Source organism: Myotis brandtii, unplaced genomic scaffold (assembly GCF_000412655.1).
Source record: "Myotis brandtii unplaced genomic scaffold, ASM41265v1 scaffold407, whole genome shotgun sequence".
NCBI classification, from domain to species: domain Eukaryota; kingdom Metazoa; phylum Chordata; class Mammalia; order Chiroptera; family Vespertilionidae; genus Myotis; species Myotis brandtii.
The window spans coordinates 323,557-338,637 of NW_005365639.1; the positions used below are offsets into that span (position 1 = coordinate 323,557).

Genomic DNA, 15,081 nt, shown 5'->3' on the forward strand with positions numbered 1-15,081 from the left:
GGACCTGGTGCTGCCTCAGGATCTGGTGCTGCTCCAGGACCTGGTGCTGCCTCAGGATCTGGTGCTGCTTCAGGACCTGGTGCTGCCTCAGGACCTGGGCCGGGACCTGGTGCTGCCTCGGGACCTGGGCCGGGACCTGGTGCTGCTTCAGGTCTGGGGCCTGGGCCAGGAGCTGGGTCAGTACCTTGGCCTGGGGTAGGGCCTGATATCAGACGTGAGTCTGGGACTGGTCCCAAACCCAGTGAGCCCACAACAGCCCCGTCACCAGCATTGCAGCAGAAGACTCAATCCACACCTGTGCAGGCCCCGAGACAGAAGGTTCTGGTGACTGGAGGAGGAGGCTACCTGGGCTTTAGCCTCGGCTCCAGCCTGGCCAAGAGTGGCACTTCTGTCATCCTGCTTGACCTCCGCAGACCCCAGTGGGAGCTGGTCCCAGGGACTGAGTTCATCCAGGTGCAGGGATGAGGGTCTCAGGGGGTGGGGGTGGGGAGGTGTGGGCAGTCCAGGCTGGGGGTGGAGGTCTGAAGACAATATCTGAGGCAAAACCAGTAACATGATGTTGAAGGAGAGTCCAGGCTGTTCAAGCTCCAGCTCTACCCGGGGCTTCCCAGCTGGACAGCCGTGGCCACAGGCTCTGCATCGCTGAGCCTCATGTCCTCATCCATAGGAAGGGGCCCTGCAGGCTCTGCTCCACAGGCTCTCGTGGGGGCTTGGTGAGGCAGTGCCCGGGCACAGCCGCTGTGACAGCTGGATGAGTGGGCTGATGCTGGTGACGACCTCCTATGAAGTCGTGTAAATCCTGCCCCACAGCCCTCGGGCCCTACAGGTGCTCGGCCTGGCTGGGGTCGGGCCAGCTCTGGGACCGGGCAAGGTGCACAGCTGGTACCTCTGCCTTGGACTCAAACCCCTACCCCACTTCTTCCTTCCGTTTCAGGCTGACGTCCGAGATGAGGAAGCCCTGCTCCGTGCCTTCGAAGGGGTGGACTGTGTCTTCCACGTGGCCTCCCACGGAATGTCTGGTGCCGAGAAGGTGAGGCCCTTGCATGCGGTCCCTGGAGTTACCGGGAGCTCTGCCCGCCTGCCCCTCAGCCGTGTGCTCATTAGTGCTCTTCGGCTGCACCGGGAGGGTCTGGGCTACACCCAGCTGCGTCTTTCATCCATGGGACCGAGAGCCAGTTCTGCCACTTTAGCCCTGTGACATGGCAGGTTGACACCCCTCCCTGAGCCCCCTTCTTCACCTGTGAAGTGCTGACATTGCCAGTACCTACGTCAGCAGCATCTGTCAGCACATCCTCATACTCAGATGTTGTACTTATTTGCAGCGCTGTTTTGATAACACAACAAGGAAATAAGCTAAATGCTCATCAGTGGGAGACTGTTTATAAAAAATGGTGATGTATTCACACAATGAAGTTCAAAAGAATTAGGTAACTCAAAATGTGTTATACTGAAAATTTTCTAAGGTGCAGAAATAGCGCTTGATATCCTCCTGTTTGTTCAAAAAAAAAAAAAGCTCGGGTCAATATTTATGTATTTATTTATTTATGAAAATATTTCTATTGATTTCAGAGAGGAAGGGAGAGAGAGATAGAAACATCAATGATGAGAGAGAGTCATTGATTGGCTGCCTCCTGCACACCCCCTACTGGGGATTGAGCCTGCAACCCAGGCATGTGCCCTTGCCCGCAATCAAACCCAGGACCCTTCAGTACGCAGGCCGACGCTCTATCCACTGAGCCAAATTGGCTAGGGCTCAGGTCAATGTTTATATACTCACACATCTGTGTGCCGATGTTAATAAGCACAGATTGTTTCTAGAAATACACGTGACTGGAGACGGCGGTTGCCTCTGGGGGCAGGGAGATGGAATCAGGACTGACAGGGAAGTTCCTTTCCTTTCACCGCAAACCCTCCACTGTTTGAATGGCTGTACCCTTCTGATTGAATTACCTGGTAAACAAAGACAGCTGCAGCGAGAACAAACAGTTTCGGTCGGTGCAAGCCACCTCCCTGCATGGCTGCGGGGACTGAGTGGCGTGCAAGGCTTCGCCTGGCCCTGGCTCACGGCAGGTCTCACTGCAGACCAGCTTCTTCTAGGCGTCACCCCAGCCCCTCGCCAGGGCACGGACAGTGTCGCTGTCCGTCAGACGGAGAAGGAGAGACTTCCAGAGCGAGGAAGCAATCCAACACGCTTTGAGTCCCTCCTCTGTGTAAGCGCTGAACCATTCCCCCCATGGGGCTGGTTTCATGCTGCGGAGCACGCACGGGGGCTGCCCTCACCTTACAGATGAGGGGCTGAGGGCCAGCCCCGAGACAGAGCCTCCCCCAGGGAGATGGTGGCCGAGCTGGGCCCCGGAGCTCGCTCTCCCTGTGCCCCTTGGGAGCCCTCCTCTGAGCTGGAGTTCTGCAGCCCCCACCTTCACGGGCTCAGCCACAAGGCAGAGGCAACTCCCCAACTTTCCCACCTCATCTTGTCTTTTAGCTTCAAAAAGAGCAGATTGAGTCTATAAATGTCGGTGGCACCAAACTGGTGATCGATGGTAGGCGCTCAGAGCCCAGTGTGGCCTGCGTGTGTTTCCGCCTTCTCTCCCCTCCTGCCACAGGCCCAGCTCTGGGGGCGGGGGAGGGAATAGAGCTGGACCCTCCTCCCTACCTCGCTCGCCCAGCGGGGGGCCTGTGGCACACCTCCTGCCTGTGGCAGACCTGCCCAAGCCCCTGCCCGGGCGGTCAGCATGTCCTGCCCAAGCCCCTGCACGGGGTGGTCATTGGGGTGGTCAGCGTGTCTGGGGCGTGGGGAGAGTCTGCACACGGGGTGAGGGGACGGGAGTGAGAAAAGTCACTGAGGAACCAAAATAGGAGACCCTCCTCCGGGCTCTGGGCACGTCCTGCACCTCACTTCTCTCTCTGACTCTAGAGTGTGTTTCCTCTGTGTCCCCATTGAGTGAGACTTTCCTCTGACCTGTGCTTGGCAAGGGAGCTGGGAGCCACAGCACACGGAGGAGGAGGAGTGAGCTGGCCTGGCATCCAGGGGCCCGCAGAGCAGGGACTAGCCTCATCCGAGTGAGGGAAGGAGGGTGTGTGTGTGTGTGACTCTGTGCACCTGTCCTGTAGTTTGTGTCCGCCGGCGAGTTCCAAGGCTCGTCTACACCAGCACCGTCAACGTCGCTTTCGGCGGGAAGCCCATCGAGCAGGGCGATGAGGACTCAGTGCCGTACTTCCCGCTGGAGAAGGTACCTGCCTGCAGGGGTGGCCGGGTCCACGAGCCGGGACCCACCACCCACCAGGAAGGGGAGGGCGGAGCCAGAGCCAATCCCCAATTCGGGGCGAGTCCCAGAAGAAGGGGCCCCAACACCCTCCTTCTGAAGAGTGTACAAGCCCTCTTCTCTCTGAGCTGGTCATGGACGGGGACTTTGACACTAGACAGACCTGGCCTGGAGCCAGCCAGCCTCTTCCCCCCTGTCCGACCTGAGCCGGGCACTTTATTCTGAGCCTCTTTCTTCTGGGCATGACGCACCCGTGAGGCTGTGGGCAGCAGGCAGGAGCTGGCGTGTGCAGAAACGCCGCGCGAACCCTGCGGGGCTCCACGTGAACATGCACGGGGCGCGTCCCGCCTCCGTGTCCCGGAGCCCCTTGCGCTGCGGGAGCCTCCCTGAGTCCAGGAGCCCTTGGCTGTGTGACGTCGGCCCCTCTCCCCTGAACTGCCCCTGTGGCTTCCACCAGAGGGCAGAGGGGCGGCGGGGCTCAGGGCTTGGCCATTCCCCACGAGAGTCCCCAGAACCCAACCGTCGAGGGGTCTGAAGCCAACGTGCAGCCCGGGCGGGCTGTGCAGGCCCAGCCAGCGACGTCACTGAGCAGCACCCTCCTCCGGCAGCACATGGACCACTACTCCCGGACCAAAGCCATCGCCGACCAGTTGACCCTCACGGCCAACGGCACGCCTCTCCCAGGTCAGTATCGTGGGCCCTGCTCACGGCAAATGTGCCTCCCCGTGCCGCCCTGCCCCCAACATACGTGTGGTTCTAGCGTTTAGCTGACGCGTTTCTGAGGCCCTTTCCCCCGAAAGGACACCCCCAGGGCCTCGGTCACTCGTCATTCAACGTGTCTGGGCACCTGCTGTGTCCCCACCCCCACCAGGGATAGAGCCCAGTCTGTCCTCAGGCTGCTCATGGTCAGATGGGGAAGAGACCAGATGGGAGCGGATCCTGTTTAAGGACCCGCCTTAGAGAAAAGCGTAGCAGTTCTGAGGCCGGAGCGGGTGTGGCGCTTTGGAAGGGCTGTGCGAGTTACCGAGATCGCTCCCAGGAACACGGGCTCCTGCCCCCTGGCAGCCAGCGCCTTTTCAGGCTGCAGGGGAGTGACAGACCGCAGGCAGGTGGCCGTGCGCGCAGTGGCCAGTGGCTACGCAGTGTCATCAGACTGACCGCGTTCAGAGCCCAGCTCCACCACCTCTAGCTGCGTGGCCTTGGCAAGCATGTACCCTCTCTGTGCAGCAGTGTCCTTGTCTGTAAAGACATGTGATGATGGTGGAGTCTACCTCGCAGAGCTGGTCTGAGGGCAAATAATGACGGGCGCTATCGAAGGGCAGATTGGACAGTCTATTTAGGAAGTGCTCACAGCACGTCAGGCCTATTGTACATGCCAATTTCATAGGCAGGATTTTTTTAAATTTCTTTATTGGTTAAGGTATTACAAATGTGTCCTCATCCCCCCCCATTAACTCCCCACCTCCCCCCAACTTCTGCGCTTATATGCATGCATAAAAGTCCTTTGGTTGATCTCTCATAAGCAGGATTTTTGATAACTTTTCACAGCATCCATGAGGCAAGACCCTGACGTTGCTCTTGCTTTCCAAACTCAGGAACCGAGTCGATTTATATAAATTCCTTACTATCCAAATTATCCCTATTTGCTTTCCAAAATTTAGAAACTTAAATCAGAAAGCTCAGTTACCACCCAGCTCTCGTGGCTCAGTGGTTGAGCGTTGACCTATGAACTAGGAGGTCACAGTTCGATTCCCGGTCAGGGCACATGCCCGGGTTGAAGGCTTGGTTGGATTTGGAAAGCAAGGATGCTTGCAGTTATAAAGCCCTGAAATTTATAGGGGAGGAAACGGAGGCTGAGAGGTTAACTGACTTAGCTCAGGTCACACGGTCTTCGGTGGCAGATACGGGGTTTGAACCTTTCCCCCACCGCAGGGGTCTGACACCAGAGTCCGGGGCCTCACCACCATCCTGCACTGTAGCCACAGCTGAGCCGGTCTCTGAGAATGAGCTCTTTCCCCTAAAATCCTCCCCACCACCCCGGCCAGATGCCCAGTTAGTTGGAGCGTCATCCCGTAAGGTTGCAGGTTTGATTCCTGGTCAGAGCACATACCTAGGTTGTGGGTTTGATCCCTGTCAGGGGGCATATGGGAGGCAGCTGACCGATGTTTCTCTCTCCCTCTCTCTTTCCCTTCCTTCCTCTCTCTCTAAAATATAAAAATAATAAACATATCTTTGGGTGAGGATTAAAAAAATTTAAAACCCTCCCCACCCCATCACCCTGGGCCTATCAGGAACTTCCAGCTGTGTTTTCCAGAGGTTTCACCCTGTACAGTTGAATTCTCTTCTCTACTTGCCACCCCCCCACCCCCGCCACACACACACACACACACACACACACGCACACGCACACGCACACGCACACGCACAGGACCAGCCGCCTAGAAGCCAGACACCTAATCCTCAGGCCAAGAATTATTTATATGAGCATCCCCAACTTTCCATGGTCAAGAGAGTCATGGATACCCTGGGCCCAGGCGTCTGTGATGTGGCTGCCCAGTGCCCTGCCGGCCAATGTCACTGCAACCCGACCCTCCCCCTCTACGCCCAGGTGACCCAGAGTTTAAAATTAGCCACAGGCTGTTACAGAAAAGCTCACCTGATACCTGCCTTCCGGAGCCCAGCCACCGCCACTCTGGGTGACTTCCAGTCTTTGCTACCCAGGCTGGCCCCTCTGACCTGGCATGGAGGGCCCTGTCCCTGAGGCAAAGCCCTGAGGTGTGCAGACCACGGCTCAGTGTGCCGTGGCTGCGTTCTCTGCCTCTGGGGCCGCCAGGACACATTGCCACACACCCCGTGGCTTAGAGCAGCTGAAATGTCTGCTCTCACCGTTCTCCGGGAGGCGCTGGGCCTCGCTCCCTCCGAAGGCTCTAGGAGAGTCCTTCCTTGCTCTTCCACTCGCTCCTGGCTATGTGGGTGCATCATGCCCGTCTCTGCCTCTGTCTCCACGTGGCCTCTTCTCCACCTGACTCTCCTGATCTCTTATAAGGACACTTGGCAGTGGGCTTTGGGCCCACCCAAGTGATCCAGGATGGCCTCGTTGTGAGGTCCTCGATTGCATAAGCAAAGACCCTTTTCCCACATAAGGCCGCATGCGCAGATTCTGGGATGTGCACATATGTCTTCAGAGCTACCACCTAATCCGCTACCCTGGCCTCATTGTCAGGTGAGGGTGTTGATCTGGAAAGCAGTCAAGTTATTTGGCTGGGACCTGCAGACGCTGGTCCTGGCTAATTGACCGGATGAAGGGGACTTAACACTGGAAGGACGTTGGACAGAAATTTCTAGAAAAATGGCCACCAGGGCTTGGACAGGACAGGGTTGGGGCAGCCCTGGGGGCCCGAGGGGCAGGAGCTGATGATCAGTCTCTTGGGTAACCCTCCCCCTCAGAGTGTAGGTCCTGGAGTCACTTTCCTGGTGAGCACACGTCATTGGCCCAGGTTAGGTCCCACGGCCACCACCTCAGGGGCCAGAGGCACATCTAGGCTGCCAGTCCTCCCAGGCCTCACGCAGGGAGAGGAGGTCCGCAAAAGGAGGTGAGCTTTGGCCCCAGAGCTGGTCTACCCTGGGCTTTCCAAACTGGGGAGCAGCCGCTTGGGTTCCCCAAGTAGAACATCGTCCAGGAGACGTCATCTCCGTTAAGGAGTTGCAGTTGAGTGTCAAATAATTTACAAAAAAATAATTTTTAAAAATTTAAATTTAAAACACGAATGGAGTATGAGAATAAACTGAAAATTTTGTAGGCTTTCCTAAAACTTGAAAGGATATATTTGTGGCAACCCTTCAGGCTACACCCCACAGGAGACACACTCACCACCCCACAAGGGGGGCCCTGGTAGAGAATTTGGGAGGCCCTGGACCGAGCTCTGTCTTGGTCTGGGGGCCCTGCTGGCACAGAGCTGGGAGAGTTAGGGGGCAGGCTCATGTGCCGACGGCGCCCGTCTTGTCCTTTCTTCATTGCTGGTTTAGACCAGTGGTCGGCAAACTGCGGCCCCTTGAGTGTGGCTCTTCCACAAAATACCACGTGCGGGCGCTTATGTACAGTGTGATTGAAACTTTGTGGCCACACTCAACGGGCCAAAGAGCCACATGTGGCTCTCAAGCTGCAGTTTGCGACCACTGGCCTAGAGAGTATATCTTCTACCACCACCTACAAAGCACCCATTTTCCAGGTGAGGAGACCGAGGCTGACAAAGCTGGAGACAGGGTCTACTTGTTATTTCTGTGTCACCGAGAGGCAGGGGGGTTAGTGGAGAGAGCCTGGGCTTGGATCTCCATCTCAGCTCCACAAAGCTGAGCTGTGTGCCCTTAGGCAAATCACATCCCTTGTCTGAACCTGGGCTCAGAGGGCTGCCTTGAGGGAGAAAAATTGCAGCTTACCAGAGTGCCAGGCACATAGTAGGACCTCCCTGAGGGCATCATAGTCCTTATCTAACTGATGATCAGGAAAAGGAAAGAACTGCAGCTGTTGGCATGAGGGAGTGTGGGTCTGTGTGCACCTGCACATGAGCACAGGAGGAAGTGGAAGGAATCATGTCTGTCAAGGGCAGTGCACACACCTGCATCCAGGTCTTACTGTCACTGGCCTGTGAGCATCATGAGGGCGGGAAGCATTCTTGGTCACCCTTAGGTTCTCCACAGCGTCCAACCCAAGGCCCAGTGCAGGAGGCAGGGGGCAGGGGACAAGGAGAAAACCTCTGAACCGTGTTTGTTGAATGACTAACTGATTGACTGAGGGAATACTAACTGAATGAGGAAACCCCAAGGACCTGTTTTCCCTGCTAACCTGCCCAGTAAGGACCAGAAGACGTGGGCAGCCATCTGTCCCCCTCTCTTCTGGACCGCCTCCCTCTGACTGCCCTCCCCGTGTCCTAGGAGGAGGCACTCTCCGGACCTGTGTACTCCGGCCCCCAGGGATCTACGGCCCTGAAGAGCAGAGGCACCTGCCCCGTGTGGCGGTATGTCGTTCCCGCCTTGGACCTGAGGCCCAGGAGGAACCTGGCTCAAGTTCTCATGGATGGGGGTGCTCCCAGCCCACGGTCCCTGCAGCAGGCTTGGGGCAGTGTTCCTAGTGTGGGGCCCTCAGCTCCGGGAGGTGCCCGGGCCCCCTCAGGCCCGCCAGGCGCAGCTCTCAGTGTATGCCAGCCAGGTCTAGACATGGGTGGGCAGACACGGAGCTATGGCTCCAAAGAGACAGAGGGAGCCTGTTGTCCCCACTCAGACCTGGGCTCCATGGGGGCAGGTGGCTCATCTCATGCCACCAGCACCAGAGTCTTCATGCAAAAAACCCCTCTCTCCAGAGAAAGCTGGTAAAGGGGGCTTTTGTCCTCAGATTTCTCAAAGCCTGGGCAGGAGACACGTGCAGGTCACAGACTCAGTGTGGTGAGGGCTCTATGGAGGGAGGAAGAACAAGAACAAGAAGATGAGAGCTTCGGCAGAGAGGGAAGTCCAGGAGGACTTCCTGGAGGAAGCGATGCCTGAGCTGTTTGGAAGGAGAGGAAGGAACTAACCAAGGAAATGGGTGGTAGAGAGAAGGTTGTCCAAACAGAGGAGACAGCGAGGGCACAACCTGGACATGAGAAAGATAGGTGTTCTAGGCTTGGGGACAGATCAGTGAGCAAAACAGACAATCCCTGCCCTCGTGGGGCTCACGTTCTCATACAAGGAGGTAGAGGGTAAGCATGACGAATGACCAGGTTCTCTGCAGAGCAGGAAAGGTGTTAAAGGCTGAAGGAGCCAGGAGGGCTGGCAGTCGGGAGCGTCATGCAGCAGGGACATCTGAGCAGCAGTTTAAGGGGGTAGGAGAGCGCGTCGCACAGGGATCTGGAGGAAGAGCCCGTCAGGCAGCGGGAGCAGCAAGTCTGAGCCCTGAGGTGGGACCCGCCAGCATGTTCCAGGGAGGAGGCCGGGGCTGGGAGACGCAGGCGAGGGGCTTGTCCTCACAGAGAAGCTGCAGCCAGATCAGAAGGGCTGTTGTCAGGACTGAGGCTTTCACCTGCAAGATGGGCGCCCAGGAGGTTCTGCGCAGGGAGACATGCCCTCTGCCTGGGTTTGAAAGGGTCCCCTGGCCTGTGGGGACGCAGCAGAGGGCCGTAGGGGGGCTGTTTCGGGATCCAGGTGAGAGAGGGGGCAGGCAGGGTGGTGGGAAGCGGTGGGTTCTGGACGGATTCTCACAGTGTAGCCAACGGGACTTGCAGGTGAGCTGGATGTGGGGTATGAGAGAAGGGAGAGCAAGGCCGCCCCCTCCCTCCCAGCGGGGCTGAGAGAGAGCAAAGACCAGGCATCAGCTCCAGGACCGGCGAGTTCGAGTTCGCGGGGACTATTGATGGAACCTGGGGTTGGGGCAGAGGGCTCCCGCCTGGAGCTAGAAATGTGGGGCCCATCAGCACAGAGGTGAAATGTAAAGGCACGCAGGCTGGGGCCCGTGTTGATCGCCCCTCTCCTCCGCCCCCAGAGCCACATCAAGAAGAGGCTGTTCATGTTCCGATTCGGGGACCGCAGGACCAGAATGAACTGGGTCCACGTGCACAACCTGGTGCAGGCGCACGTGCTGGCGGCCGAGGCCCTCACTGCGGCCAAGGGCTACGTGGCCGTGAGTCCCCGTGACGCTCCCACCTCCCCGCGGGCTGCAGCTGGGCCCCACCCCGCGGGGAGTCCTGGCTCACATACAGCCTTTCTCCCCAACCCAAGAGGGCGTGGGCGAGGACTGTCAGCCCGGAGAAGCTGGGGCGGGCCGGGTAGGGGGCGCCACGGAGCAGGATTAGCTCCTAGCAGTGACCCTGTGAGGTAGCTGGTGTTGATGCCAGAAGCACCGTCACCAAATGCCAGGCATTTGACATACACTTTCCATCTTTATAGCAGTCCAGGAGCTCCCATTTCTATCCTTCTGTTTCTCAGATGGAGAAACTGAGAAAAAACACACAAAGAAATTGAGGTTAAGTGACTCCATTGGGTCACACAGCTGGTCAGCTCCAGAATTGAAAGGGAATTGCCCAGGTCTGGGCCCAGGGTGGCTGCCGGGAGCCGTCTGAAGGTGGAGGAGGCAGGTGCCTGACTGTGCCCTTTTCTGGTGTCCCTGGCAGAGCGGGCAAGCCTACTACATCAATGACGGGGAGAGCGTCAACCTGTTTGAGTGGATGGCTCCGCTGGTAGGTGCCCAGATGCCCACCCCCACCTCCGCTCTCCCCGTCATCTTTCCCTCCTTCTAAAACATCACATTTCATCTGCAAAACCAGTCTGGAAACAGTGTCCATTGGGTAACACTGGCACTGCCTGGAGCTGGGTGGTAGCTGTCCTTTTGGGGGCCTGTGTTGCCCTGTTGGCCATAGTCCCTCCCAGTCTGCTTCCTCTTCTAAACCCTCCACACATCTGGTGTCATTCCCCCCCACGCCCCCTGCAATAGCTATTTTAGGAAAATCAGATTCTGCGCAAGTGCCTTGGGTGTAGGCAGACGTAAATAAAAACAAAATGATGTGGATGATCCCAAGTGACCCTCCACCCCACGCATTCAGTTCCTGCTTGAGTTTTCCAGGTCAGGGTGTGGATTTCACTGGCACCGGCCTGGGCTGGCGGTGGGGTGGGCCCGGGGCCAGGGTACCTCTGTGGGCCCCAGGGGAAAGGAGGCGTGTGGCTGTTCCACACGAGCCCCTGGAGGACTGTTTTCATCTCAGGCTGTTTTCTTGCAGTTTGAGAAGCTGGGGTACAGCCAGCCCTGGATCCAGGTACCTACCTCCTGGGTTTACCTGACAGGTAAGCAAAAGCATGTATTAGAAGTCCTCCATGTGCCGGGTGGACATGCAGTCCCAGAGCCAGGACTAGTGGAGGCCAGAGAGTCACCGAGGGCACAGAATTTAAGGAGACCCTCACTCAGGGCCAGTGCTCCAAGCCTGATCTGCCCTGGCCCAGCCCCGCACGTCCCTCCCCTCACCCTAGTCCTGGCCGTGTTTAAACCTTGTGCCACTTGCCAGGTGGGTAGTGTGGGCCCATTGTAGAGGTGAGGCAACTGAGGCTCTGATAGGTTAGTGACCTGCCCACGGTGCCACCGCGAGAAGAGGGATTCACACCTGGGCTGCGCTGGAAGACTGCACTCAGGGGGAGAGGGCCCTGGGCTCTCCAGCCCCCAAGGTCATCCGGAGTCAGGGTGCTTTGGGACATGTGAGGTCCCACTTTGACCCTAGACTCTCCTCCTCACCCTGAAGGTCAGTCTCTACTCACATCCCAGCCCCCGCCTGCCAGCCGCCTCCAGCGCGTGCAGAGCAGGTGTGAGGCAGGCCGTGTTTAGCCCGGGGACAGGGCCCTCACGTCACAGAGGGCTGTGCTCCGGGAGCCTCCACGGGACTTGTATTTTAAACCCACTGGGATGCTTGCCTTTCTAAACAATATATATTTTTACTGATTTCAGAGAGGAAAGGAGAGGGAGAGAGAGAGAGAAACATCAGTGAGGAGAGAGAACCATTGACTGGCTTCCTGCTGCACTCCCCACACCGGGGACTGAGCCTGGGGTGCTTGCCTTTTAAAGCAGGGGTTTGTACAACATTGTCCACCAGGGCACACACGCAGGATGGCTGCTCAGTACGCATCGCCACGGTGATTGACACTCCTTGGCCCCAGCTGAGGGAAGATTAGGGTTCCAGCAGTTTTACGGGGCTACAGGGGGAGCTAACTGTAACCTAAAGGTTCTTAGCCCTGGCTGCACATTGGAGTCACCTGGGAGCTTTTAAAATATAAAAATGCCTCCGCCACACCCAGAACAATGACATCGGCAACAGTGGGAACCAAGGGGCAGAGGAAGCATCAGCTTTTTTTGAAGTGGTCCAGAGTGCAACCCAGGAAGAGCCACTACCCCAGCTTCTTCCTCTCCTACTCAAGAGAGCATCCTATATAATAAAAGCCTAATATGCAAATTGTCCCCTCGACCAGGAGTTCAACCAGGGGGCAGTCCCAGCTGGCAGCCAGGAGCCACTAGGGACCCTCTCCGTGCATGAATTTCATGCACTGGGCCTCTAGTATTGGAATAGAAGTGATGAGGCAGACATTACTAGGAGGTAACTTGGAATCTGCTCGGTCCGTCCTTAAAATGTGATAACAACTTAATTGTGACATTTCTCAGCCAAACAAGGCACCCCAGCATGTGCTGTGAAGTGCTGATTTAAAGGAATCCACCGACAGAACATTTTTGCAAAGTGAAGACCCCCCCTAGCAAAGCAAATAACTGATACGTCCCCAAGGGCCCCTGGAGCTCGCACAGAGCCAGGCATCCTGGTCAGCGGCCTCTCTCCCCACAGCCACGGTGATGGAGTACCTGCACCTGGCCCTGAGGCCCATCTGCAGCGTCCCGCCGCTGCTCACCCGGAGTGAGGTAAGTGGGCTGCTGCCGGGGGAGGCCCGTGCCCGGTGCACCCTCACTTGCCTTCCTGCCCTTTTCCACACCCACTGCCACTACCCCTCACCCCTTTGGCACCATAACTGGAAGCTTGTCTGCGGTCTCAGAACCTCCCAGGTGGGCCCAAATCTAGGGCGAGGTCCGTCATAGTCATCTGACCTCTGGGTTTTGCTTGGGCTGTGTGTACTCTCTTGATCTGAAATGTGCCAGCTCCAAGCCCATCCCTCACCATTGTTATTTTATCCAGCTTATCCTCCCAGCCAAGCTGGTGGCTCCAAAAAACAGGTTCCATGACATTTACTGTTTATTTTTATTTATTTATTATATATTTTTATTGATTTCTTTCAGAGAGGGAGAGGGAGAGAGAGATAGAAACATCAATGATGAGAGAGAATCATTGATGGGCTGCCTCCTGCACACCCCACACTGGGGATCAAGTCCACAGCCCGGGAATGTGCCATGACCAGGAATCGAACCTTGACCTCCTGGTTCATAGGTTGACGATCAACCACTGAGCCATGCTGGCCGGGCATGACATTCACTTTTTAGAATGCCACCACTCCCCCCAACTCTGCCAACTCTCAACACACTCGCACAGAGGCTTTAGTTGCAGGTTCACTGTCCATGCTTACTGAATAACACGGATATACTAAGTACCTACTCTGTACAGAATATTGCTTTCAAATAATGAGGATGTTTCTATTTGCATATACAGTTTAAAAGAGAGGGCGTTTTCTTGCAGCGAACTTTATGGGTATTTGGGGTTATTTGCAAAATCCTTCCGATCCAGTCTCTCATTTGATTTTCTCTGATAGCCTGGAAGGCATTGCACTCAGGCATTCCTGGTAAGTTAGGAGGGCAAAAGAATTATGATTGTGATCTCATTTTCTGATGAGAAACAGGACTAGAAAGATTAGTGATTTGTCACACCATTCTGGAATTGGCTTGACACTCCAAGCTTAGTGATCTCTGACTTGGCAGTGGAGGCTGGGCCACAGAAATAGGCAATCCCGACTGTTTCTCCTTTGAACCATCCAAACTAGCAGAGGAATGAGACCGATGACAACAGTGACCATCTTTTGAGTGGCAGCGATATGTCAGGCCGTGTTTTCTGTGTCGGTCTTATTTAATCATCACTTATACGATATGTTACCATCTCCACTTACAGGGAAGGGAATGAGACACATGGGTGAAACAGCCTGCCTGTGATCACTCACTGAAGTAGCAGAGCTGAAATTTGAACTGCAACCAGGCCTAAATGATTTTAAGCTTAAGTACTAGCTTGTGCAATGAGTCAGGAATCACATCAGTGTAAAAGAGCTGCCAAGATGCTGCGGAATCGTGACAGGGCAGGGACCTGGCTCCCTCCGGCTCCTTGACTTCTGGGCAGTTCAGGGCAAAGGACCCCTATTTCCTGGGGAATGTGGCTCTGGCGCCCTCTGCCGCTCAGTCTGCACACCAGCCAGCCCTCTAGTTTGAACTGGTAGCGTTTCAGTCATTGAACTTGTACCTTGGTGCAGGCCCTGCGCTGAGCAATGGAGGCCACACATGGTCCTTACCCCAAGGAGCTCACAGTCCAAAGGGGAGGAGAGCCCCGGAACCGGGCAGCTCAACACACAGTAAAGACCAGGAGGCACAGTTGGGAAGAGTCCAGGGCGCACAGAAGGGGCACCGACGCCAGGTCTGAGGAAGAGGGAGGAAATGAGCCCCAGCCTCGGACCTGAGAGCACGGTCTTGCAGCACCCTGCTGATGGAGCTCACAGCTGCTGCCCGCCCCAAGGCCCGGAGCTCCCGAGCCTGGGCCAAAGGATCAAGAGCCGATTCCCTCCCTGTCTTCTCCCACAAGCATCTAAGAACCGGGCTAGACCCAGGGCTGCTTCCGCTCCAGGGGAGAATCGGCCGTTAGCGGGCCCCGCCCAGTGGGGCCACCTGGGTGGGCACCCTCCCAAGTCGCAGGAGGAGGATTCTGGCTCCCCGTGTGACCCTGGGCATCTCTTCAATGTTCAACTATGTTAAGAGGAGATGGGGGTGGTGCCACAGAACCACCTCAGAGGATTAACTGAGACAGCGCAGGTCGAGTAGAGAGTGAGTTCTGGCCCTGAGAGCTGCGTTGTTGCCCGTGAAGCCTGTGGGCTCCAGGCCATGTGGCCGCAGCGAGACGAGACGCAGCTCAAACCCTAGCGCCTGTGCGTGACGGAGTCCTCGTGGGGAGGCTCCGTGGCTCAGCGAGGGCTGAAGGCCTGGTCTGGAGCCGAGGCGAGGCGCCCAGTGCCAGGGCCTTCTGCTCCCAGCACCTTGCGAGGCCGGCAGAGGGGCGCTTCGGGGCCTGAGTTCAGCGCTCGGGTCGGGAGACGCCGGAAAGGCCCCTCCAGGCGCGCC

The 15,081-nt window shown here is 56.9% G+C and overlaps 1 protein-coding gene across 1 annotated transcript in view; it reads left to right on the forward strand.

The window, feature by feature from the left end:
- Positions 1-14,883, forward strand: part of SDR42E2 (short chain dehydrogenase/reductase family 42E, member 2) — a 16,970-nt gene extending 2,087 nt beyond the window's left edge. The window contains exons 4-14 of the mRNA XM_014545415.1: positions 20-453; positions 935-1,030; positions 2,483-2,540; positions 3,112-3,230; positions 3,872-3,947; positions 8,196-8,278; positions 9,775-9,912; positions 10,403-10,468; positions 11,006-11,069; positions 12,605-12,678; positions 14,842-14,883. Of these exons, the coding sequence (XP_014400901.1) occupies positions 20-453; positions 935-1,030; positions 2,483-2,540; positions 3,112-3,230; positions 3,872-3,947; positions 8,196-8,278; positions 9,775-9,912; positions 10,403-10,468; positions 11,006-11,069; positions 12,605-12,678; positions 14,842-14,883 (1,250 nt within the window). The remainder of the gene's footprint in view (positions 1-19; positions 454-934; positions 1,031-2,482; positions 2,541-3,111; positions 3,231-3,871; positions 3,948-8,195; positions 8,279-9,774; positions 9,913-10,402; positions 10,469-11,005; positions 11,070-12,604; positions 12,679-14,841) is intronic.
- The last annotated feature ends 198 nt before the right edge of the window (positions 14,884-15,081 follow it).